This window comes from Muntiacus reevesi, chromosome 12 (assembly GCF_963930625.1).
Source record: "Muntiacus reevesi chromosome 12, mMunRee1.1, whole genome shotgun sequence".
In the NCBI taxonomy this organism is placed as follows: Eukaryota; Metazoa; Chordata; class Mammalia; order Artiodactyla; family Cervidae; genus Muntiacus; species Muntiacus reevesi.
Window position 1 is genome coordinate 69,699,411 of NC_089260.1, and position 24,251 is coordinate 69,723,661.

The 24,251-nt window shown below is 49.3% G+C and overlaps 2 protein-coding genes across 4 annotated transcripts in view; one reads left to right on the plus strand and one right to left on the minus strand.

Annotated features, from left to right (window-relative positions):
• Window positions 1-24,251, plus strand: part of TG (thyroglobulin) — a 234,211-nt gene that overhangs the window by 146,595 nt on the left and 63,365 nt on the right. The gene's annotated exons all lie outside the window — the stretch shown is intronic.
• The window catches only part of SLA (Src like adaptor), a 36,468-nt gene that overhangs the window by 8,214 nt on the left and 4,003 nt on the right, over window positions 1-24,251 (minus strand). For 2 of the 3 annotated variants that reach the window (XM_065902861.1, XM_065902860.1), the window contains exons 1-4: window positions 16,796-16,973; window positions 6,795-6,894; window positions 5,872-5,958; window positions 2,386-2,489 (exon numbers count right to left, since the gene is read on the minus strand). In XM_065902861.1, the coding sequence (XP_065758933.1) occupies window positions 2,386-2,489; window positions 5,872-5,958; window positions 6,795-6,894; window positions 16,796-16,973 (469 nt within the window). Of the gene's footprint in view, window positions 1-2,385; window positions 2,490-5,871; window positions 5,959-6,794; window positions 6,895-16,795; window positions 16,974-24,251 lie in introns of those variants that run through there. The other variant, XM_065902862.1, reaches the window with a different exon arrangement.

Genomic DNA, 24,251 nt, shown 5'->3' on the forward strand with positions numbered 1-24,251 from the left:
TTTTTCTTAGACCCTTCCCCTCTGACTTGGGCATGGTGTTCTCAGAAATGAAGAAAATACGGCCGTGAAGACATTTTTCTGAGTATCCCTCAGCAATATAAAATGTATTATTTTTTCTTCAGCACCATGAGAGGAGTAACCCAAGATGGGTTCATCAGAGTAGAACGTTGGGTGAGTTTCTGCACCTCTCTTAGCCTCCATTGCTTCAAATGGAAAGTGAGAGAACTGAGCTTAGGTCACATGTAAGGGTTCTCGGGCTTCCCTGGTGGCTCAGATGGTGAAGAATCTGCCTGCAATGCAGGGGACATGGGTTCAGTCCCTGGATTGGGAAGATCCCCTGGAGTAGGAAATAACAACCTACTCCAGTATTCTTGCCGGAAGATTTCTGTGGACAGAGGAGCCTGGGGGGATATAGTCCACGGGGTCGCAAAGAGTTGGACACGACTGAGTCACACACACACACACACACACACACACACACGGGTCCTCCTTGCTGTCTTCTAGAGTTCTGGGGGGGCAGAGAAGCAGACAAGGCAATGAGTGGGGAGGGAAGCTTGCATGTACTGAGCTGTGGCTTGCATATGCAGGGCCAGGGGCTAAGCTATTTCATAGCAACCTCTCTGTTGATTCTCAGAAAGACCCTGGGAGGTATTGTCCTCAGATGCTGTTACAGCTGGAGAAACTGAGACTCAGAGCAAGCAGTGAAATGGCTGGAGGCACGCCGCTCAGAAGTGGCCGCCCCGAGGCGGGTGGGACCTTGTCCTCCTGGGGCAGGCCTCTCCAGCCCCAGGGGCCAGCATCCCTCAGTCTCCCAGGCCCGCCCTCTGCGGCGGCTCAGCATGTGTCTTCCGGTAATGGCAACAGGGACTGAAAGGACAGCGAGCAGTTCAAGAGCTGCAGGTGGAAACTTATGAGAACTTTGCATACCCGAGGGAGCAGGGCCTGCCGCCCCCACCCAGCCTGCGGCTCAGCCTATTTTTAGATCAGCTCTGGCTGCTACACTTGGGGTCCATCCCCCACCACCCCCTGACCCAGCCTGGGTCTTGGGACCTGCCAAGGAAGTTTCGCCTCTGCTTTGCTTTTGCTCTCACCCTGCATATTTAGGTTTTTTAAGAAAAAGGTTGGTCCTGGATTCTTCATTATATCACAGAGAAGGTCCCTGCTTCCCCAGAGGAAAGCTGACGCTCATTTTACTGGAAAGCTCAATCCAGTACCAGGTAGCTCTGGTGCTTAATAAGCACGTGGGAGATAGTCTCAGAAACCACACTTTCTCTTCTTTGATGGTGGGTGTACAAGAAGCAGGCTGAGATTGTGGGGCTATTTTCTGTATTCAAGAAGTTAATGTTAACTCTCCATGAGTAAGCCCCAGCTATCAATGTTTGGCTTCTGTGAATTTACGCATACTCTATTCCAGACTTCCCTCGTAGATCAGTTGGTAAAGAATCTGCCTGCAGTGCAGGAGAACTGAGTTTGATCCCTGGGTGGGGAAGATCCCCTGGAGAAGGGAATGGCAACCCACTCCAGTATTCTTGCCTGGAGAATCCCATGGACAGAGGAGCCTGGCGGGCTCCAGTCCATGGGGTCAGAAGAGTCGGATACGACTTAGCAAACTAAACCACCACCACTTATTCCAGACACTTGCCAAATACATTCCTGTTGTTAATCCCGTGCTATAGAGAAAGGAAAAGAGGCCTAGAGAGAGGAGGTGACTTCTTAGTGATTCGTACAGGCCAAACTAGAGCTGGAGACTCTTGCTTTGAACCATGGCAAAGCCCGGCTATTTCTTTTTCACCAAATTACTTATTGCACAGGATGTATGAAAATTACAGTGGTGAAGGCCATGGTGAATCTGCTTGTCCCAGTCCTCTAAGCTGTCTGATTTCATTGTAGAGTGCAGAGACTAAGATTGAAGGTCTGCTGTGTCGTGAGAGCACAACAAATATCATTACATTTGAATCACACCACAGTCTCACAAGGAAAGGGTTTTCTCTCCATTTCACAGATGAGAAAACTGAGGTCAGAGAAGTACATGACTTGCCCCAGTCACAGAGCTTTGCGGCCCATGCTCTCTCTGGCCTGGGCACTGCCCACTGGCGTTTTCATCTTTCCTCCGAGGCTGGGAAATTCTGCAGCGGGAGTCTGCCAGGCCTGGCGTGGGTCAGAGCCTGAGCCTGTGGCCCACCAGCTCCCTGCGGCCTGGCTCCAGTGCCCCGGTTTCGGTGCTGGCCACCCTGCCGGTGTGTGGGCTTTTGGAAGCTCACCACATGGGTTGATTCACGTGCATCGTGGGAGGAAGGGGACCTGAGCCAGGTGATGCATGAATCAGCCCAGAGCAAAGCTTGTTCTCTGACCCCTGCATGGAAAGATGTGTTCAAGGCTGCTCACCTTTCTTGGTCTCACTCTCTCTGATCATGAAGGAACCGATCTTCGTGTCCGGCAGCTGCAGCAGCTCCTCAGCCTTGTCTCTGCCCAGCCCTTCAAACAGCCAGCTGGGGACAAGAAAGATAGCTATGAGTACCCTGAATGTACCCTCCCCACCAGAAGACAGGAGGGATGCAGAAATGATCCAGGTCCAGCTAACATAAAACCTGCTGTTGGGATTAAAAAAAAGAGCAAGGCAATCAATGATTCATCATTCATTTATTCTTTTAATCTTTCAAATATTCCCAAATACCTGCTGCAAGGCAGGTGTTACACAGCATAATGACACGGAGAGGCACACAGCATCTTTCTCATCCTGTTTCTTAAATGCCAGCTACATGGTACCCATTCTGTATTATATAAAAGCATCTTAAAACATGATAAAGGACCTTTTGGGCAGATTATTTAATGTCTATGTTCCTTATACTCTGACTGCTCAGCTCCTCCATCCGCGGGGGCAGGGACTGTGTCTGTCGTTTGGGTTTTGTCTTGCTCACCTGGGTGTCCAGGTTATCAAGCCATGGTATATAGCCATGAAAGAATGAGTCAATACAAGAAAGAAAGAAAGAAAATGAAAGAAATGGCGGTGCCTAATTTCACCACCTGACGCCCCACCCTGCACACATTCTATTTCCTCCTTGTTTTCTCCCTTTCAACATGTTTTAAACTCGGTTGTCATTGCATGATGCATTTCTTTGCATTTTTTTTCACTTCACTGTTAAAAAATAAAACAGTTATAATACTGTAGCCCAGCTTTCCAGTGGAATGCTCACCTTCAGAGGAGAGTGGGCACTTTGAATATGCTTTAGAAAGCAGCTGGGAACACAAAGGAGCCTGAGTTCTGAGGGGAAGGGCCCTGACTCGTGTTGCAGAAATGCTGTTAGCAGTTGGCTGCTGTGTATTCGGAAGCAATTGCACATCCCTTCTTAATTGATGTTGTGTTTCAGGGAACGGGCCCTGGCTTTTGATCACATGTCTGGATGAGTGAGTATTGTGGCAGCATTAACACTCTGCTATTTCTCACCCTTTAATATTCCCCGTGGCATGAAAGCAGGCCATTGGCGTGGCTGGCTGAGGCTTCCCACCACGTGTGAGAAACCTGCAGACATAACATCAGATACCATTTTACTTATGTGCTGGTCTCCAAGAGAGCCCTTGTTGGTAAGATCATGGTGATGCCATATTTGGCCAAATATTTCAACTATTCCCTTAGTTCTCCGTGATACATGGCATACTAATTTGTTTTAGCATACGTGATAAACCTTCAACCTTTCAAGTCCTTTCATGAGATTCCACTTATAAAAATGAAGATAATAAAACAATGGTGATAACAACATCCATGCATGAATACTAATTATGGGCCCATACCATATCACACACTTGAAATCTAACCTTCATATCAACCACCTAAGATCAAGAGCATACCTTCTATCTCACTGATGAGGATGCTAAGGGCCAGAGTGATTAATTTGTTGAAGTGACCCCACCCGTGGAGTAGGAAATGGTAACCCACTCCAGTATGCTTGCCTGGGAAATCCCATGGACAGAGGAGCCTGGAAGCTGCAGCCCGTGGGGTCACAAAGAATCGAATTCGAGTGACTGGGCATGCACGCACCCACATCGCAACGGACAGTGCTAGAACTGGGGTGCATTTTTCCAACTCCATTACCACTGTGCTGCACCCCCTGTCTTCCTGCTCTGGGTTTTCAGGACACTATTGCACCAGCTAGACCTGGAAGCTCTGTAGGGTCAGGATTGCATCTTACTTATCTGGGTTCTTCACCCCCCGTCCCCACTCATGCCGGCATTCAGCACCGCCTCTTCAGCACGAAAGTACTGAGGCCTGTTGGCTGAGTGCACAGATGGATCAGTGACACACAGCTGATAAGAGTTACATGACTCACGTCTCTTTCAGGACGTAACTCTCATAGCAACCACCGCCCCTCCTCTGCTCAGCTTTGTCATCCTCAGCGCAGGGACAGCTCTTGGTACTCATCATCAGAATCAGTAACACTGAATGACATGCACTGGGTTCCATGCTTCAGAAAACTTAGGCAGTTGGCTCTGCTTCCCCAGGTGAGCAGGTGGCTTGCTTTCTCTGACTGTAAGGAAGTTATTTCTGGACCCCTCAAGTGAAAAGTGGAGTTCCCTTCTCCCGCCCTATATGCCAAGGTCTGGCCTTGGTAGCTGGACAGATGAGGAGACTGGTTCATGGAGACTGAGGAATTTTTTTCCAAGGCCCCACAGTGGAAGCCAGGCTGAGCCACACCTTTCCTGGCTGGGGTGTGCCGGCCACCAGGGCTCACCTGTCATGTCCCGTGGCCTCTTCTGTATGACTGCAGGGGAGAGAAACATCTTTGCTTTCTCATCTGCATGCTCTATTATTTAAAGGGGCTCCTTTTTTGCTTGATTTCTCCATTTGTCCAGGTGGGTGTGTAAGCATTTTTGGCAGCATGTTCTCCATATGCTGGATATGATTTGATAAGAATGTGGCTGGTCTGTTTTGAGTGGGTTTCCCAGGTGGTTCAGTGGTAGAGAATCCAGCTGATAATGCAGGAGACTCAGGAGACAGGAGTTTGATCCCTGGGTCGGGAAGATCCCCTGGAGGAGAAAATGGCAACCCACTCCAGTATTCTTGCCTGGAGAATCCCACGGACAGAGGAACCTGGCGGGCTCCCATTCATAGGCTCATTAAGAGCTGGACACGCCTGAGCACCTGTGCACCCACAATATGTGCTGAGCACTGCTGGTAGCACCAGGCACCGCTCCGAGAACTCATTCTCCTAACAGCCTGACTCTGGTCCCATGGCTGTAGATCATCACTCCTGTCGTTCTATACTATGCTCTTATTTAATTTAATGAGTGGGTATAGGAAGCTGACACATGCCCACTGTCATACAGACTCAGTGAGAGTCTCTGGATTTGCGTCTCAGATTGGCTGACTTTTGTCTGTTGCCTCTTCTGATCACAGTTCCTGAATCCTTATGGCTATAGCAACACCACATTACACCTGCGAGGTCCGTTACTCATCTTCCTAATGGAGAAATTGAGTCTCAGAGGGAGAAAGGGTTAACCCAAGGACACCTCTGTGCTTAGAGACTGAGCTAAGATTAGAAGTGACCCTGCTGAACCAACACCTTCCTTTCCAGTGTCCCCTGCTGGGATCTCTCTATGCACTCTCATAGAAATGAGTGAAATTTAGTCACTCAGTCATGTCTGACTCTTTGTGACCCCGTGACTATAGCCCGCCAAGCTCCTTAGTTCACGAAATTCACCAGGCAAGAATACTGGAGTGGGTTGCCATTTTCTTCTCCAGGGGATCTTCCCAACCCAGGAATTGAACCCAGGTCTCCTGCATTGCAGGCAGATTCTATTCTGTTTGAGCCACAGGGAAGCCCACATTCTCATAGAGATCATGCTTTATTGATGCTATTTTAGAAACGTACTTACCCATGGTAAACTCTGGCCACGCATATTCCAGGAATGTAACTTTCTCGACCGGTGCTAAGAGAGATGGCTTTCCACCAGCCCCCTTCACTAGAAGGATAAGAACAAATGGAAAAGAATGACTAGGGAAGTGGTGAGTAAGTGAATGAATGAACAGAGTAACCGGATGTAACCCAGGGTGCATTGGGATGTTCCTTTTTCAAGGTCTGTCCTTGGCCACGTTAACTAGACTTTTTCCCTATGAAAATTTAGTTTTTAAGTGTATCCCCCCATTTTGATCTAAACAGAAATTCTTCCCACATGCTGGCAATAGCCACCCTTCAGGGATCAGCAGCTGTTTCTGGCTTGTCTTCCATGGTTGGAGGCTTTTTAAAAAATAAATGTTTACTCTGCTAAATTAGACCCTGAGATGTAACCAAGATAGTTTCACATGTCTACATCAGTGAGGACCTAAATAAAAGGGGCTCAGAGACCCTATGTCTTCTACAGGCTTTTTCAAATCTAAAAGAGACAATAGGTCAGAAGGCAATACCTTTCTGTTTATCATCAGAAGTTTTTTTTTTTTTTCTTCAGATCCCTGAGTCCTCTTCCTGAGTTTGCATTAATGTATAACCTCAACCTTGCCCATGTTGGGGGGAGATGAGGCCAACATAAGAAACAGAAGCTGGATCGTAAAGGGTCTCAAAAGCCAAGTTAAGAAATCTCAATTTTATCCATTAGGCAACTGGGAGCCAGTGAAAATTTTAGAGAGCACCAGCGGCAGTCAGGAGGCTTAAGCCCGGAGGCCCGCTGTTTGGGCCAACTTTCTCACCTCACAACGGGACCAGGACCCATGGGGAACCAGACAACTGTAGCAAAAATCTAACAATTCCCACCAGCATTGAGTTCTTCAGGGGCATCGTAAAAGTTTTGGAAAGCTCACTCACTCAGAAATCACGCGCAGTTTCTCCCCACGGCGGAATATTGGGGGACTGATGTCAGGAGACGGGTAGTCGCTTAGCACAGCCAGAAAGTCACTATCCAGCTCTGGGGAGACAAAACCAAGGTGGGAGGCAGAGGTAAGGCCTTCCTGGGGGCTTCACAGCAAAAGGCAGCTGATTGTTTCGAAACAGCAATTTTCAGTTGGTCCTCCTCTCTTCAGGAATGGTGAGTCAGGTGCCCGAAAGAACCCAGAGGGCCAGGTGACCTACTCTCCTGTTCATCCCTGCCCTGGCCTGGACATTTTCATCTGGGAAAGGGGGATCCAGAGGTCTTTGAGCTGAGGTCACGAGGTCTGACTCCAGGGTGTTCCCTTGTGTCTACTGATCCATATACTCTTGGGCAAGTCCTGGAATGTCTACTAGCCTCCATTTTCCCATCTTTAAAATGGAGCTAATTACTCCTCTTTCCAGGATTTTTGTGAGATAAGATGAAAGTATATAGCAGCACCCATGAATGATGAGATGTTGTGAAAACATCCTGTCTTATTACCATGACTTTAGGTACCCTCCTTGGGGCTTGCGAGTCCCACATCTGTAAGTTATTGAAGTGGGGGTGTCAGGGCTAGGCCCTGTGAGTTCTGGGGACCCACCAGGACCAGGAGGTTATTGACTCTGAAGCTCAATAAAGCCCTTCTTCCCCACAGAATGTAAGGTGCCAAGTCAGAAGTCTATTTAACAAGGACCTTTGCTGGTGGAGAGGTAGGAAAAAAATCAAGTACTCATCATACATATGTTGAAAGTAATTCTGGTGCAGTTTTGAAAAGGAAAGGCTGCTTTCTGGCTCATTCTGGTTGAGGTTAGTACAGCTTACTGTAGACTAAAGATAGAGTGACAGCATGTGTGTTTGCCTTTTGTCACTAAGCAAGGCCTTGTTTCACAAGTGATTCAGGTACCTCAGCTACAGGGGAGTATCAGGGACATCTTTGGGGAAATAGCTTATCCTACAGACTGGAGAAGACTCTGATGCTGGGAAAGATTGAGGGCAGGAGGAAAAGCAGGTGACAGAGGATGAGATGGTTGGATGGCATCACTGACCCAATGGACTTGAGTTTGAGCAAGCTCCAGGAGAGAGTGAAGGACAGGAAAGCCTGGTGTGCTGCAGTCCATAGGGTCACAAAGAGTCAGACATGATTTAGTGATTGAACAATAACAACAACGAATTGGCAAAGAAAATTATTGTTTGCTGTGATGTTGCATTTATTAGTCTATTTGCTGGCTGGGCATCTGAACTCAAAATTCTGGGTAACATACTATTTATTCATTCATTCACCAATTATTTGCTGAGCCCCTACTGTGGGTGAGGCATGGTGAACAAGGCAAGCCAAGTCTCCCTGCTGTCACGGAGCTCATAGTCTAGAGAATGCATCAGTCATGGAAGGAGGGTCACTCCTGCCCCGTTCACCCCAGGCAGGCTTGGTGGCCACCTTCTAGGATCTAGGTGGGACCTCTAGCCCCTGCCCCTTACAGCCCATCTGTCTTGTAGTCTCCAACTCACATAATCTCCATCAGACTAAGTTGACAGAGAGTTTAAGTATGAGGATGAGTAAGAATAAATGAGAAATGAGAGATGGCCATGGAATAGTGTGCTCAGATGGATTGTTCACTTGGGGAAGCTGAGTCACAGACAACACACCCTGTAAGAACAAACGTCCCTGTGTGTGAGATGGAAACCAAAAGTGACTCATGGTGGCCGTGGTCGTCGGAGTCGGGGAGGGCTCATGAGAAGGAGTGGAGTCCCCGGGGACGGCTGACCTGTGAGGTCTCTGACCCTCCCCGCACCTGTGGGGAGTCATCTGTCACCCTCTGCTTTGCTGAATCAAGAAAGAGCTCATCCCTCGTGCAGCCCAGACCTGGTTCAATAATTAGTGATAGCACTACAGTTGGGCTTCAAGCCCAAACTCCCGAGTTCTAACAAGGGATGGAGCCAGACTTGGTGGGACATGAAACCTCTATATATCTGGAGGTCCTCTTTAAGAAAAAGGGCACGAAATTGCAGGTAGAATGTTAGGTAGGGGACGGAGGAAGGCATCGTGCCAGGAAGCCAGGCCTGGTGCATCAGGTTTGTCCAGATGCTGGTAAATCGTCCTGGTTTTGAGACTGATTTGCGGCTCTGAGTGTGGTCACATTTTCCCCCCTGGGATGTGGGTTACTCTGGAAAATGAGGGTTTGGAAAATGCCTTCATGACAGAAATCTGTTCTTCTTAGATTGACAGCCCCCAACTATGGAACGACCACTTAGTAACAGGGTCTCCATTGCCTGCATTGCTCTGAGATGGGCCGCTGTGTTTTTCCCAGCCGGCCAGATTACCCATCCGCAGAGCCAGTCAACAGGCTGTTCCCTCCGCCTGGACCACACTCTGCTCTCCCCCTCTCATCCCTCCCACCTCTGTCGACTCAGAGGTCAGCTGATGCTCAGGAGCCCAGCCTTCCTGTGGTCCGGCTTCTCCGGCCCTGCCTTTGCCTTTGAGGCAGTGAGCCGGGGTTGTATGTGGTGTATGTGTGACCGTCAGGGAATGGCTGTGAACTTTAGGAGGAGCAGTCTTGTGCACCCAGCCCGGGATGCTCAAGGCAGGTTTACCAAATGAACACGTGAGGAGGTCCCGGTGCTATTAGGCCTTGGAAAACTGCCGTCGTGCTGAGCTTTTTAAAGGGTCCAGCAGAAGGAAGCCTGATTTGTGGCAAGCAGGATGGTAGGGGGTGGGGGTGGGGTGACGGAACCAGACCGTTTTGAAAAACAAGCGTGAAAATGAGACGCACAGCTTTGTTATCTGTGACAGCAATGGAACCTTGAAACAAGCTGTGTGTCTACAAAAGAAGCCGGGGCTTTGATCTCCGATTCAAGATTAAGGCTGTGGAACAGAGCAACCGTCTTTTCCTAATGGTAAAAACAGAAACAAAAACAAAATCCCTTTGTAAAAGATTTGTTTCAAGCAGGGGAAAACAGGCTTCAGGGGCTGGAGGGTTTCAATTTCACAATAACAGAGTTGAGTTTCCTGTGGAATTTCCGTAATAATGATGTTTTTTGATAGCTATGACACTTAAGCATCACTGAGAAAAACTGAGTTCGAACTTTGGCTTCTAGGTTATGGCCCTTGCTTGGTCTTTTGCGAGGGATTTTAGGTCCACCCCATCACCTTGTTTCCCCAGCACTGGAAAAACAGACGGCAAAGTCAGGGGGAGATAGAGTTTGGTTTGTACTTTTGTGGGAAGGGCGGCTGTTTTAAGTAAGGTCTGGGGCTAGAATCCCTCCGAAGTCTCCATGAACTTTGGTCCCTATGGTGAAATTAATGCAAAATAGAAAACTTACATTTGCTCATAAAACTCAAATGCATGATTATGGACTTCTGTAGTCCCTAGCTTTGTGGAGAGCAGAGCATTTGAATTAAGTCAGATAAATGAAGGATACAGGGAAGAGTTGCTCAGAGGAAGCAGACAGGATTATTGCAGACTCAAGATAAGGAACCGAATTAAGTGATGAGATGCGTGCTGGGCAGACAAAGGAGAAATCCAGGGAGAGCTTTCAGAAGAAAGGACCAGCTTTGAAATCAATCAGGCCGGGCTTAAATTCCACCTCCTCTGCATAATTGTTCTGTGAGTTGGGGAGAAATTTATTTTTAACTCATCTGAGCTTGATTTCTTCATGTATTAAAATTGGAACTATCACACTGGACCTCTTGCATCAGGTTAGGATTCATGAAGAAGTGTATGAACAGAGCCTGCCTCAGTCAGCGGTAGCTGGTATCATGTTTATGGCAGGGGGTGAGGTTATCATTTCCGTTGTGATCCCAGGCCAGCCTCAGCCAGTAGTGTTCTGAATTTTGCAAAGCCTCTAGTCCCGTAAATTTAAAAATATTCTTATCTTCTAAAAATAAACGCCATTTGGTGAGAATAGAAGATGCAATTCAAGAGACCAAATATTTGCTGATAGCTGAATGCAAAAATGAGTCAGATTAAACACACTGTACAAAAGTGTAAAATAGGAAATGAATCCAAAAGTGGAAGGAGACCGAGGCAGAAACTTACTAGCCACAAATATTACTTGGTCACAAGAGGACAGGCCCTTTTTTTGCATTATTATTCCTTAGAGTAGCATTATCATTCATTTTTTTGTTTGGTTTTCAATTGTATAAACAAGTAGAATTTATTGATGTATAAGTTTAGTAAACTCTAACCACAAGGCTACATTTACAGTATTAATAGTCCTGGAGACATAACTAATTACATTTAAAAATATATAAAGAGCATCTGTGCTTTTTTGTATTTCAGTATAAACTAATTTTTTACTATATGAATTTCAGTGGCCTGAGCCATTGAGAGAAAGCCATATTAATTAGCTACATAGGAAAATAACAATCCAAGTGCAAAAAAGTTTTTAGTTTATTTGGCTGCATTTGGTCTTGGTTGCAGTATGAAGAATCTTTTAGTTGTGGCATGTGGGGTCTAGTTCACTGACCAGGGATCAAACCCGGGCCCCCTGAATTGAGAGCCCCGAGCCTTTGCCCCTGGACCACCAGGCAGGGCCTATCATTTCCTTTAAAATGCAGAAAGCCTTTAGTAAATCCCATGTATAACCATCTTGCAAAAGCAGGCATTCTTTACTTTCTTGTCTCCATACAACACGATAAATATACGGAACATATATTCTTATTTGGGCTTCCCTGATAGCTCGGTTGGTAAAGAATCTGCCCGCAATGCGGGAGACCCTGGTTCAATTCCTGGGTTGAGAAGATTCGCTGGAAAAGGGATAGGCTACCCACTCCAGTATTCTTGGGCTTCCCTGGTGGCTCAGTTGGGAAAGAATCCACCTGCAATGTGGGAGACCTGAGTTTGATCCCTGGGTTGGGAAGATCCCCTGGGGAAGGGAAAGGCTACCCACTGCAGTATTTTGGCCTGGAGAATTTCATGGCTGTATAGTCCATGGGGCTGCAAGGAGTCGGACAGGACTGAGCGACTTTCACTTTCGCTTTCATCTTCTTATTTAAAAGGTGAAGAAAGCAAGGCTGAAGGAGTTTCAGAAACATGTTCAGGGGAGAGCATGGGGGTTGCCAAGCTCATGGTGAGGTCATGAAGCTTCTTTGCTCCTTTTGGGACTTAGTTACCACGCTCTGCCCAGTTGACCTTTGACTCATGACAAATTGGGACAAAAACTGATTTAACTGTGGCTTCAGAATTGACACAAAGCTACTCAGTGCAGATGGTGGGACAGGAGTTAACCAACTTAGTGAGCTCAGCTTCTTGTTTTGCATTCCCTTGAGTCATGCTCAAACTCATGGCCTACGGAGGAGTCAAAGCAGGTCTTACTTTTAGTTATCTTTCACAGGAAATACCCCTGGCACCAACACACACATAAACAATGAGACAGGCCTGGGCAGAGTGGCCTGATAGCAGGTCTGCTGAGTTCTCTTGGTCACCATGGGCCACTTGTGCCTGTGGGTCCTTTGTAATGGTCTGGAAAGGGAGACACAATGGCTCAGAGAGGTCTTCTCTGTCAATTAGATGGGCAAGTGTAGGACTGAGCAGATTCTGAGACTCTAGGATGGGACATCAAGGTGGAGAGTCTTGCCAAAAAAAACAACCAGCAAGTTGAGGGCCTAGTTTCAGAACCAGGTAACCTAACAGCAGACTCCGCTCTTGACCACCCGCTCTCCTCGTCACAGCTGAGCACCACCTATACTGCATGCCTGCTGAGTTGCTTCAGACATGTCCAACTCTGGGGACCCCATGAACTGCAGCCCACAAGGCTCCTCTGTTCATGGGGATTCTCCAGGCAACAGTACTGGAGTGGGTTGCCATGCCCTCCTCCAGGGGATTTTCCCAACCCAGAGTCTGCACCTGGGTCTCCTGCATTGCAGGCAGACTCTTTACCATCTGAGCCACCAGGAAACTCCTTGTATGCTGGAACACTAGCCCTCTGAGCCTAGTGTTTGTGTTTCTTTTTATGTTAATTTACTTTAAAAAAAAATCATTAATCCCATTCTAACTAATGTGAAGTCAGGTTTGGTGGATTGGTCATAATTTGCATGGTATCCCTGAAATGTACAAATATTACACGTGCAGTTCAAAAGCTGAATAATATTCGTCCTAAAGCCATCGTAAGTACCAGCAGTGGAGTCAGTGAGACCAGATGGGGAATGTGCCTCTAGTTAAGAGCTGACTTGGGTTTCTGTCTGTCTTTCACAAGGCCACTTGAGTGTCTGTGTCATTTGCTCTGGTGACCACACTGTCCCTCATCCTAGGGAACACCTGTCCTTTTAGCAAGTCCATTCCCTCCAGGCATATAATGTCGGGGTGATGGGGGAACTCTAGATTCAGGCCACTGGCTTCCCAAATCCCAGTCATATGGCCTCAGGCAAGTAACTGGACCATTTCATCTCTCAGTTTCCTCAGCTGCCAAGTGGAGATGCTAGCAGGGATGAACCTCAGCTCTAGGTGAGAATTCAGAGTTGATGTGTCTAAAGCATGTGGCCTCATGACTGCTGCATGTAAGCACCAAGTAACTTGAATTTCCACTTTTTACAAACAATGACAGAGAGACACAAGGGAGACAGGCTGGCTTCTCCTCTCTCGCTCCTTGTATGCTGGTGTAGCAGCAGGTCTGTGGTCTGCAAGCTTTAGAAAGCTTAAGAGGCACCAGGAGACTTGTAGGAAATGAGGCATGCTGCCCCCTCCCACCATCCCTGGATTCTGATGAGCAGGTCTAGAGTGGGGCCCCAAAATGTGTTTTTTAAATTATTTATTTATTCGGCTGTGTCTGGTGTTTGCTGTGACATGTGAACGCTTAGTTGGGGCATGTGGGAACTAGTTCCCTGACCAGGGATTGAACCTGGGTCCCCTGCATTGGTAGTATAGAGTCTTAGCTAGTGGATCACCAGGAAAGTCCTGGAATCTGCGTTTTTGATGGTTACCCAGGGGATCGAGGCAGGTGGTCTGAGCACCACTCACTGAGAAGTAGTCCCCTGGCTCTGAGACTGCCTCCCCCTTCTTCCTCCCTAGAGCCCCACCCACCCCTCTTTCCACCCACCTGGGCAGCACTCTTGATGCTATGTAAATGCACAGTTTAGCATTCTTTCCACCTTGCATAGAGAGGGGTCTGAGCAGTGTCTGGATTTGTGTTACCACCTCTGCCAGTGAGATCTCACTTTAGGTCAGGGTGATAAGGTTAGAAATAGGGAGGGGAAAAAGATCACAGCAAGGTGACTGAATTCTCTTTTTAGGGTGGAAATATGCCATTTCCTAGCTCTTTGGGAATTCCCTGGGTCTTACTCAAGTTTGTTCCACCTGTGTCTGGCCCCAAACAGGAGTCTGAACCATGCATAGAATTTGCAGAGAAAATGAGCTCTTTGGGATGATTTGGGAACAAGTCACGGAATCCCCACTTTAAAACTTTTTCCGGGGTGGGGGGAGCAGGGGGGAAGACCATTTAAACACAGCCTAGAGCCATCGGATAACCTCAAATGGAGTTTAAAAAAGGAGTGCTTCCACCCACATGTGTCAGGTAGCTGCTTTGTGCTCTCATCGCTGTTGGGGAAGAATTACTCTGATCTCCATGGACAGCCTGCCTTGTGGAAGGCTGAGTGACTTCCCTGTGGTCAGGCAGCCCCTGCAGAACAATACCAGAAGCCCAACAAGGTCATCTGCCTCTGAGACATGCCCTATTTCCAGCAAGCCCTGCTGTCTCTCTGGGTTTTATGATATTTGTCTCTGAGAACTAATCAGGAATAGTCTGGAAAGCTTAGTTGAGGAGAAAACAGACGGGCAAATGCATATTCCCAGGCATTCACAGTCCTGCTCAAGAACACTTGTTTGTCTGGAAGTTCACATTGTTGGCCTCTTGCTCATCTGTATATGGAGCCTGGAGCTGTGGGGTTTTGAAGTCAGTGGAAGCACTGTCTGTTGGCCTAAAGGTTCTGCTCCCGGGAGACCTCCTGGGTCCTTGAGATCAATCAAATGAGTAAGCAGGAGTGTTGGCTGAAAGGTGCTTGTTCCATGCAAACCCACCTTCTTTACATCATTTGAATCGAGACTAATTCACTTAGCATCGACTGTACCACCTCATCCCTTAGGTGTCAGAGGAAAGAGGAAATCAAGTTAGGACTGATCACAAAGGAAACTTTTCAGGGGTGGGGGATGGAAAAGTCACCGGCCGCCAGCACTTGATGTGGTTGCCTGGATCGTAAACCGGGTACCACCTGGGGAATTCTCGGAACCAGGGGGCGGAGGGTCGGGGAGACCCCTGGCCCTCTTCTCTAGAGGCACCCTCCCACCCACACAGTGGAAAAAGAGAAACTTATTTCATGATAATTTGCATTGAGAAAATAAAGGCAAATGGGCGAGTCCTTGGAGGCCCATGTTTTCATGGAGTTCGCTCAAGCATGCCGCCCCCGCCACCCCCGTGGGAGAGGCGCCCTCACAAGATGGGCTCCTGGGGGGTGCCTCCCACAGGCAGTCGGGGCCCTGGGCCTGGCAGAATCGCTTTTCTAGAAGTGGCCACGGTCAGAGCAGACTGACATGAGCTGGTTGGGAGGAGGTGGGAGAGGCGCTCAGGCCTCAGCCACTCTGCACAGCTGCACACAGCTCGGGACTTTGCCCGGGGTGCACTCACTCCCGCCCCTAATCACGCGGCTCCGCCTCCTTTGTCTGGGGGAACATTCTCACTGTCTTCCCCCTTAGGTCTGGGGAGGGGTGTTGCGGAGCCGGACAGGACGGTCACTAGAATTGCCCTGCATCTGACTTGAGCAAGGACGGAACAGGAGGGTCTCCGCGCAGTCACCTGGGGGCATCTGAGGAGTCATGAGACCGTGGATATGGAGTGGCTCCATTTTGGAAGAAATGAGAAGGTGGCTCCTATTTCAAGGGGTCACAGATGTCATGGATTAAGCGGCAGGTGGGGAGACAGGGCTTGGTCTGGCTTTGTCCCCGCTCGTGTGGAGCTGTGCTTAGCAGACGTTGTACTGGGCTGTGCCTGTGAACTTGGCCTAGTTCAGTGCTGCAAGGGACATGGGGGCACCAGGTGGGGTCACCCCTTAGGAGAGGGCGATCAGACCCCAGGTGCTGTGATAGAAGGTGGGAGATCCAAGTGTCCCGAAGCCCCCAAGACTCACCCTGGAGACCTGATGAATCACCCAACCTGGCCATCCCCTTTCTGACTCCCTAAAGGACCCATTGGTACGTCCTCACTGTTCTTATAGGAAATAAAGGTGAGTGTGTTAGCGGCCACCTGCACCTCTAAACCATGGGTTTGCTCTCAGCCTCTGTTTCTTCTTGCCAGTGTCCCCTCCCAACTCTCGGGCCATCCCTGAATGACTGTGGCTTGCATCTCTGGAGAAAGCTGTTCCTGTCATCCTCGATTAACTCACCACACTATGCCCTCTTTCTAGGACACCTGGTCCCTGCTGTCCTACAGATGCTCACAAAGATTCCTTTATTTTCAGGAAGATTTCTTAGGACTACTGGTTAGCTTCATTCAGTTACACTGAAAACGTTCTAGCCGAGCTTTTGTAGCATTATATATCCAAGCAAACATTATGTACCCACGATAATATCATACACTCAGGATAATATTAATATACCCATCATAATATTATATCACAGTTGGCAAGGAATGGTAGAAAAAACCTAGGTTTCAGAATCAGACCAGCTTAGGTTGGAAATCTAACTCTACCAATATCTGATATACAAGTTGCATTTGCTTTGTGGGCCTCAGTTTCCCCACCTATAAATGAAATAAAAGGATCGAACCAACTGCTTCGAAATTCCATCGTAAAATGCCAGTGGCTTAGCATCCTGGCAGGACACCATTGTTGATAATTTTTAGCATTTAATCACGAGCATGTTAGCACAGGCAAAGCAAGAGAGACGGTATAGGGAATCCCTGTGTACCCATTGCCCTGTTTTAACCGCTGTCAGCACCCCCATTGCCCCATCTTCGCTGAAGAAACCAGACTTACCCTCTGAGCTGGGCAGAGGCCTCTCGGGGGGCGCCGGGGTGGATCGCATGCTGTTTCCCATTTTCCTCTCTCCCCGGGCTGTCGAAGCCGCTCGAAGCCAACGGCACAGGGGATCCACACGGGGAGTCAGCCACGCGCCGAGCCCTCTGGGTGGAGAATGACCCAGTTTAGAGTACATCCTGCATCATCTTTTCAGGCCGCTCGCTTCTTGAAAGGCGGGTGTTTTTATGTGAAGATGAGATTCGTGAATGTTGGTTACATTTGCGCAGCTCTACTTCTTTTATCAAGGGAATGACAGAGAAAAACCACAGAGAGGGAAGTTGCTAGCAAGTGTTGTTGGTGGAGAAAGTTTCCATTCCTCGTACGGCTGACAGCCAGCAGCCGGCAGTGTGGCAGTTCGTCTGAGGGCTGAGTGCCTCTCAGACTCCCCACCCCAGGGTCTCCGGAGCCTGGACCCTCAACACCCACGGTCCCGGCCTCCGGAGCTCTTACCCTGCAGGAGTTATGTGGCTCCGCAGCCCGAAGGGGATGAGAAATGGGGTACTTTCTCTTTCCACCTGTCTATTCTGTTGGAGTTTCTCAACATGCTCTAAGCAATGGGGACAAGTGAAAACCCCTAACGAGGCTGTTTGTTGTCTGCTTCCTGTGTTGCTACAGCGTTTGGCACCTGCTGTCGCCTTTGATTATGGTAGCATCCTTGCATCCCTTACCCCATTTTGCAGAAAGGAAACTGAGTCTCAGAGAGGGGAAGGATTTTGTCCAAGGTCACACAGCATGTAATGGGGAAGCTGGAATTTGAACAGAGAGTGCTAAGTCTCTGGTTTAATTGTTCCATACTGTTCAAATGCTAAGTCTCTGGAACATCGTTCCATAATTGTTCAAATTCTGGTTCTGCGCATGGAAGCTGGATGCCCTTGGGGAAGTTCTTAACCTTTCCCTGCCTGTTTTGGGGAATAATAATAAAACAACATTGGGTTGTGGCTGCAACATTAATAGATAAAGCCTGTGAAACGCTTAGAACACAACCTGGCAGAAAATTAATAGGCGTAAAAAAAAAATTAGTAGGCGTAAAATTGCTAGTTATTGCCATTTACAGTATATTTTCTGAAAGTCCATGGTGAGGGAAGCTTTAATTCTGGGTCTTCATACAAGTATTTTAGAAAGGGGCTTAAATGATCCCAGCATAGAAGTGTCCTCTCAGGCTGCTTGAAGCAGAGGAAGTCCACACCTATAGACAAGAGTTATTCCTGTCCCTGAGGACAAAGAAAATTGATGAGATGGAATCCCCCAGCCAGTGTCTAGCCCACCTAGAAACTTGCATTCCACCCCATTCTTTGTCTCTAGTTTAAGATCGAGGCATTATGAGTTTGAAAGGGCCCTGAAGTCAACCCATCCAACCCTTGCATCCTTCCTCTATGCATTTCAGGTTCAGATACTGGACAGATCAATGCTCCCAGAGCAAGGCCTTTCAGAGACTGAGGGAGGTGTGCACCACTTCCTAAAGGGTGGGGTGAAGGCATGGAAGGGGGGGTCTATGTGGTATATTGTGAAACAAGGAAAACCAGAAAGCATGTCCTTTGAAAGTTAATCTATTTTAACTAGTTACATGAAGTTTATCACTTATAACTCAGACTGAGAGATTGTAGTATCATCGAGTTCTTCCTAAGAGAATCACAAGACTTGTCCAGACTCTAAACTTAACAATGCACTGCAGAGCATGTGGCTGGATGGGCCACTTGCTCAAATGAGAAGGCCGGCGTTCTGATCCTGTTGGTCTTTGTGACTGGAAACAATGAGGGTAGTTTAAGGGCGAGGCCGCTTTGATGCAAGATCAGGACCCCTTTTCCCCGCCATCTAGCCTCCCGCCTCCCCAAATACAGCCAAGGGGGCGCTCTGTCCCTGGCAGGCCTTTCCTGCAGGCCAGCGGGTTTCAACAGCATCACCCTGGCTCCGGGGGGCAGGGGTGAATTTTCTTTGTCTCGGGTGTGGTGCAGGCATTCCTGGAAACGTGCTCAAAGAAAGTGCTGGGGAAACCACGCTAGTGGAGGGAGCAGCAACCTCACTCTAAAGTTTCATGTCTGCTGTGTGGGGCCTTGAGCCAGCGCCCAGAGAAAGGGGGCCCTTGGGGTCCCATCCAGCGGGCAGGAAGGCTGCCGCCTCTGGGGCTCCATCTGAGGTTTGTCCAGGGAAGGGGGAAGTAAGCAGACTGGCTCTGGGGAGCCAGCACCCTGCATGGGATGCACAGACATCCTGAGAGGCCCTACTGCCTCTGTCCTGCTCCCAGCGACTTCCTGGAGCCCGTGGTCACCCCAGTCCCTCAGCCGCCCTGTCTGTGGTCACCAAGGCTTCTAGTGGAGCTCTCAGGACACATGGGGAGTGGCTCTGCAGGCCTCCCTGTGGAGATATCACTCAAATGTGTGCCCACCTTGCCCCCTCGCACTCCCAAGGGTCCTCACAGCACTGCTGCTGGCTCTGGGAACCATGCCCCTCTCTCTCTGCAGCCTGATGCTTGGTCTGCAGGATCAGCTAGACCCCAGGGCTTGGGCCTTTCACCCCTACCCCGAGCGCCCAGTAGGCAGGTGAGCTCTCACCCCTGCAGACCCCCGGGCCCCTTCCCTGCAGCATGTCTTAGCCCCAGTCCAGGTCCATCTTGTCCCCCAGCCACTTCCAAGTGACGACCTCCAGCCATCACGTCTTTCTCTCATCTCTACATCAGCAACTCCAGGAAAGTTGCACAGAGAGACTTTGTTATCTATCAGAGGGAATTCTAACTTCGTCTCTTTCCAACAACTTTATCATTCTTCTCAACGCTGTGTGTGCTCTTTGAAGGGATTCAGGAAATACAAAGAAAATGAAAGTGTTAATTGCCCAGTCATGTCCGACTCTTTGTGACCCCAAGAACCATAGCCCGCCAGGCTGCCCACTTCATGGAATTCTCCAAGTAAGAATACTGGAGTGGCTTGCCATTCCCTTCTCCAGGGGATCTTCCTGACCCAGGGATTGAACCCAGTTCTCCTGCATTGCAGGCAGATTCTTTACCATCTGAGCCACCAGGGAAGCCCAGGAACGACAATGCAGGAAAACAAAAGATTTGAAACTTGCATTTACAGGTGAAAAAACTGAGGTCCATCCAAGGAAAGAAACATACCCAAGGTCTCGAGATGAGATGGAGTGGATGCTAGGAGCCCGAGGTCTTGTCTTCTCCCTGTTTCTATCTGGCAGGTGGGCTCACGCCGGAAGCAGGGGCTGTGTTGGACTGTAAGCTCCTTATCCCGCCCGTGCTAGGCAGAAAAACCATCAGTCTACCTGCTCCTTAGAGGTCTGCTGGCTGATTTCCTATCATCTCCAGGGAGGAGCGAACTCATCTGAAGGAGGCTTTGATTTGAGAAGAGCGAAAGTGCCCCCAGAGACTGAGAGCTGGGGTTTCCCTAATGAAATGGCTGAGCAATCTGATTTAATCTGTGACAGTTTTGTGCAGTGGCTGGAAGTGGGAGCAAGGGTATGAAAGGCATAATTGCTTCTAGAAACAATAAGGAGAGGGCCAGAGAGAAATGAGTTAATTAACCCTGGCTCCGAGCAGCCTTGGGTTCTTCACCCCTTTTCTTTGTGATGTCAGATGTCAGAGGGTGGAAACCAGCCTTCACCTCTTCTTTGTCCCCCCATCTTCAGACCAATGTTGCTTTTCGTTCTGTGAAAACTCAGGCCTCAGTTTCCTCTTCTTAAAAATGAACTGAATGAAAAAGGTGATCTCCAAGGAGAGAGCTGCTGAACCTCTTTCAATTCCAGCAATTTCAGTGACCTTTTGAAAATGATTACTAAAAGACCCGTCATCACCTTCTTATGAAGTCCCATTACACGGAATACAAGCCTTGTCTTTATACCTCTCAGGACATGGGCAGGGTGGTTTGTGTGGGTGATGAGCAGATGCCAGCACCTTTCATCTTCCTGGCATCCTGGGAGGCAGAATTTCTGCGTTCACCTTCTCAGTGTGCAGGTCAGCTTGTTGGCTCCACTGCCCACACACCCGGGTCCAGGGCCCCGCGGAGCAGGGATGCAGGGGCCCGCCTACTGACCCTGGCTGCAGAGCCCTTGCCTTTGCCCCAGGGCCATGCTGCCAACTGCACCAGGAGGAAGCCGGGTCCCCAAAGGACTCTGGTCAGCAAATGGCTGGCCACCCTTTGAGCAGACCCCTGGCATGGAGCAGTCAAGGCGTGCGGGCCCTGCCTTCTCAGACTGGTTTCTGTCTGACCAGATCAGGGATGTTTCCCTCTGGGGCTCTGTGTTACCGGGTGGACACGGCGCCTGCTGCTCACGGGGCAGCATCCCAGGACCACTCTGTGCGTCTCATCCACTTTGTGCTCCTTAAGGCCAAGCCTCGCTCTGGGGAAGGAGGCAACCTGAACCCCTTTATATTGTGACAATGGGGCGGCAGCTCGAGGAGCCCCAACCCGGGGAAGGCAGGTCTAGCATGGTCGGGTAAGCGTGGCGACAGTCGGGAGGTGAGAGCTCACTTGGGGGTGCAGCCCTCCCTTTGGAATCAGGCGTTTCTCCCACAGAGTGTGGCAGCGGCAAGGCCGTCCACGTGACCTGCTTCTAAGGTGTGAAGGCACGGTGGCACAAGTGGGGGCCTCGTCACCCATCACCTCCGAACCCCAACAGCAGCTGTCACCACAGAATCGCCAGCACCGCCCCTGGGTGGTCAGCCCTTCCTCTGCCGGGCACCCAGCATTTTACAGACATCACACTCCCCTACCCAGGTTCTCACACAAGAGCCCTGCTCTTAGGTGACATGAACTAAGTAACGGGTCCAAGGTCACATGAGCAGTAAGAAGGCAAGCCAGGCTTTATACCAGGTCTGCTTGACTCCCAAACGCGTTCTCAAAACTAGCATGGAATGCTGTCCTGCTTGCCTGCCCTCGGGTCTAGTCCAAAAACACAACCGAAAGTGATTTTGAAAGGTTGCCAAAGGAAGCTTTGAGGGCTATAAACGTTGGGGGGGACCTTTAGCCCAGGGGACACGGAGGTCCCCAGGGGTCTCTTGGATGTCTGGTTGCAGTGATCGGAAGCACAGGGCTGGAGTTTTAACTGGGGGAGGGGGAAGGACAGGAGAGAAGTGCAAGGAAAGGTCTGCTCAGGTTCAGCTGTCACGGCCACTAGTAGGCGGCCTGGGGTGGTCAGAAGGGCAGGAGTGAATTGTGTGGGTTTTCCAGCCTTTCAAAGCATTGTTTTGAAGAACTGTAAATGCTCTGGGATGAAAAAAGCTCAAAACAAAGCAAACAAACAAAAACTAGCCATACTCATAGCTACGTGAGTTTTATGAAACTTGAACGTGAGTGCTTAGTCGCCCAATCATATCCGGCTGTTTGTGACCCCCTGGACTATAGCCTGCCAGGTTCCCCTGTCCGTGGAATTCTCCAGGCAAGGATACTGAAGTGGGTAGCCATTCCCTTCTCCAGGGGATTTTCCCAACCCAGGGCTCAAACTGTGTGTCCTGTAGCAAGTTGCTGCCCTTCTCTGAGCCTCCCTTTCCAAATGCAGAAATTTGAGATACTAATCCGTGCCCTGAAGGGTGGTTTTGAGGATTAAATTAAGGTCATATCTGAAGCAGAGATAAGTGTGGTAAGATGGGATCACTACAGATTTACCCGCTGGATCCCCAGGGGTACTGGGTGGCCAGCTAGGTCACTGGGCAAGCTTGGGCAGTCCTTCCCCTCCTTTAGGCCTCAGGTTCTCAAGTGTGATGGAGAAAGGGTTGGGCCAGACAGTGGCTCATGGTCCTTTTGTCTCAACTACCACCCACCCCACACCCTGAGTGGTACCCAGTACCTACCCAACCGTCCTGGAACTTGTTCGGGGCTGCCTGCGGTCTGCCACCCGCAGCAGGGGCCCTAAGAGCTGGGCCAGGACCTTAGCATCGGTTGGCTCCCCTGCCAGAAATCTCTCAGGATTTCCGGGGGCACCCTACCACATCCTGACCTCGCTCTGCAGGTGTGCCAGCCCTGTGACCCATATCGTTCCCAGCTGTCCTCACCAGGCAGGTGCAGCCACAGGACCGTCCTCCCTGCTCCCCAGGCCCATCTTATTCTTCTGTCCCTCTGCAGAGAAGGAGACGGCGGTCCAACTGGCTGGTTGTAACCTGTTCTAACAAAGTTTCTCCAGAAGCTCAACATGTGAAATAGATAAAAGCAAGCTTATTGGGGGCTGGGGGCTCAGCACTCCCTACCCCTTCACTCCTCCAGAGAGGACTCTCTGACCCTAGGATATCATAAAGCACCAACTGGAGATGAGCAGTTCAGTGTCCTCAAAATCAAAGAAAGGCTCAGAGAGGGCAAGCCATGTGCTCAAGGCCGCTCAGTAATTGTGGATAAGTGCTATGACCCGCCCCCCAGCCATCCAACACGCTTCCCACCACAAAGAGCCACTGACCATTTATCAGCGTTGACCCACGTGTCCACGAGCCTATGTTCCTTTCACCCTTGGGTGTCCGGAAGAGGATCTCATGTACCCTCAGGATAACAGGCCTGAGACCGGGATAGACACATCCTGGAAAACATTTTACAGTCATTTTAGGATGTCAGAGGAAGAATCCAGATCTGGGACCTCTTGGTGCTGGGGCATATTTCAGTTTCATCTCTTAGGAAGTTGCTAAACTTCTTTCCATTGCTTTTGGTTCATTTCTGTTTTAAAACTGAGCTTAGCCATAGCTTCCTTGCTGAATTTCCACAAGTAAGGATTAGAGAGTATGTGTTACAAGATTAGCACATTGCTGGGTGTGTGCGTGTGTTGGGGGGAGGGGATTGCTCTGTTGCTCATTTCTCTGCCAACAGTAAATGTGCTGCAAGTGAGCACCTTGACCCCAGGCCTAGCGGGATCCGTAAAACGCAGTGTCCAGCGTGGAGAGGTGAGCGATACAGTTATTCCTGGCGTGGCTTTAACATCTCACTGATATGAAAGTTAAAAATTTCCCCATTTCTTTTTTTTCTTTTCTAAATCAGCTTTTCATACTCAAAATGACTACCCCCCTCCTCCCCCCCACCCCGCAATACACAGGGCTGGTGGGATACGGTATCTCCCAGGCTGTTGAACACCGAACACTTCCTGACAAAAACCACGTTACAAATGAAGTCAGTCCAGGTCCTAGATACCCACATAACCTACAAACTGACAATCACAGACCTTGGCAATGAGCAAACAGTCAGAAAGCCAATTATTTTGGTGTTAGATCACAGAGATATGCAATTGCACAGAATGGGAAAGCAGTGAAGATGAAATGGGCTTTTCATTTCGAACGTAGATGCCTGGGAAATGCAGGTCTCATCAGAAGGTGGAGGTCAATGGTGACGCAGACGGAGAGGCAAGAGGGCCTCTGGATGCCTGGGCCCGGGCGTGGTGAAGTTAGGGGTTCCTGTATTGCATCACTTTTCCCAGCAAGACTTGGGTTATGCTCTTTGTACAG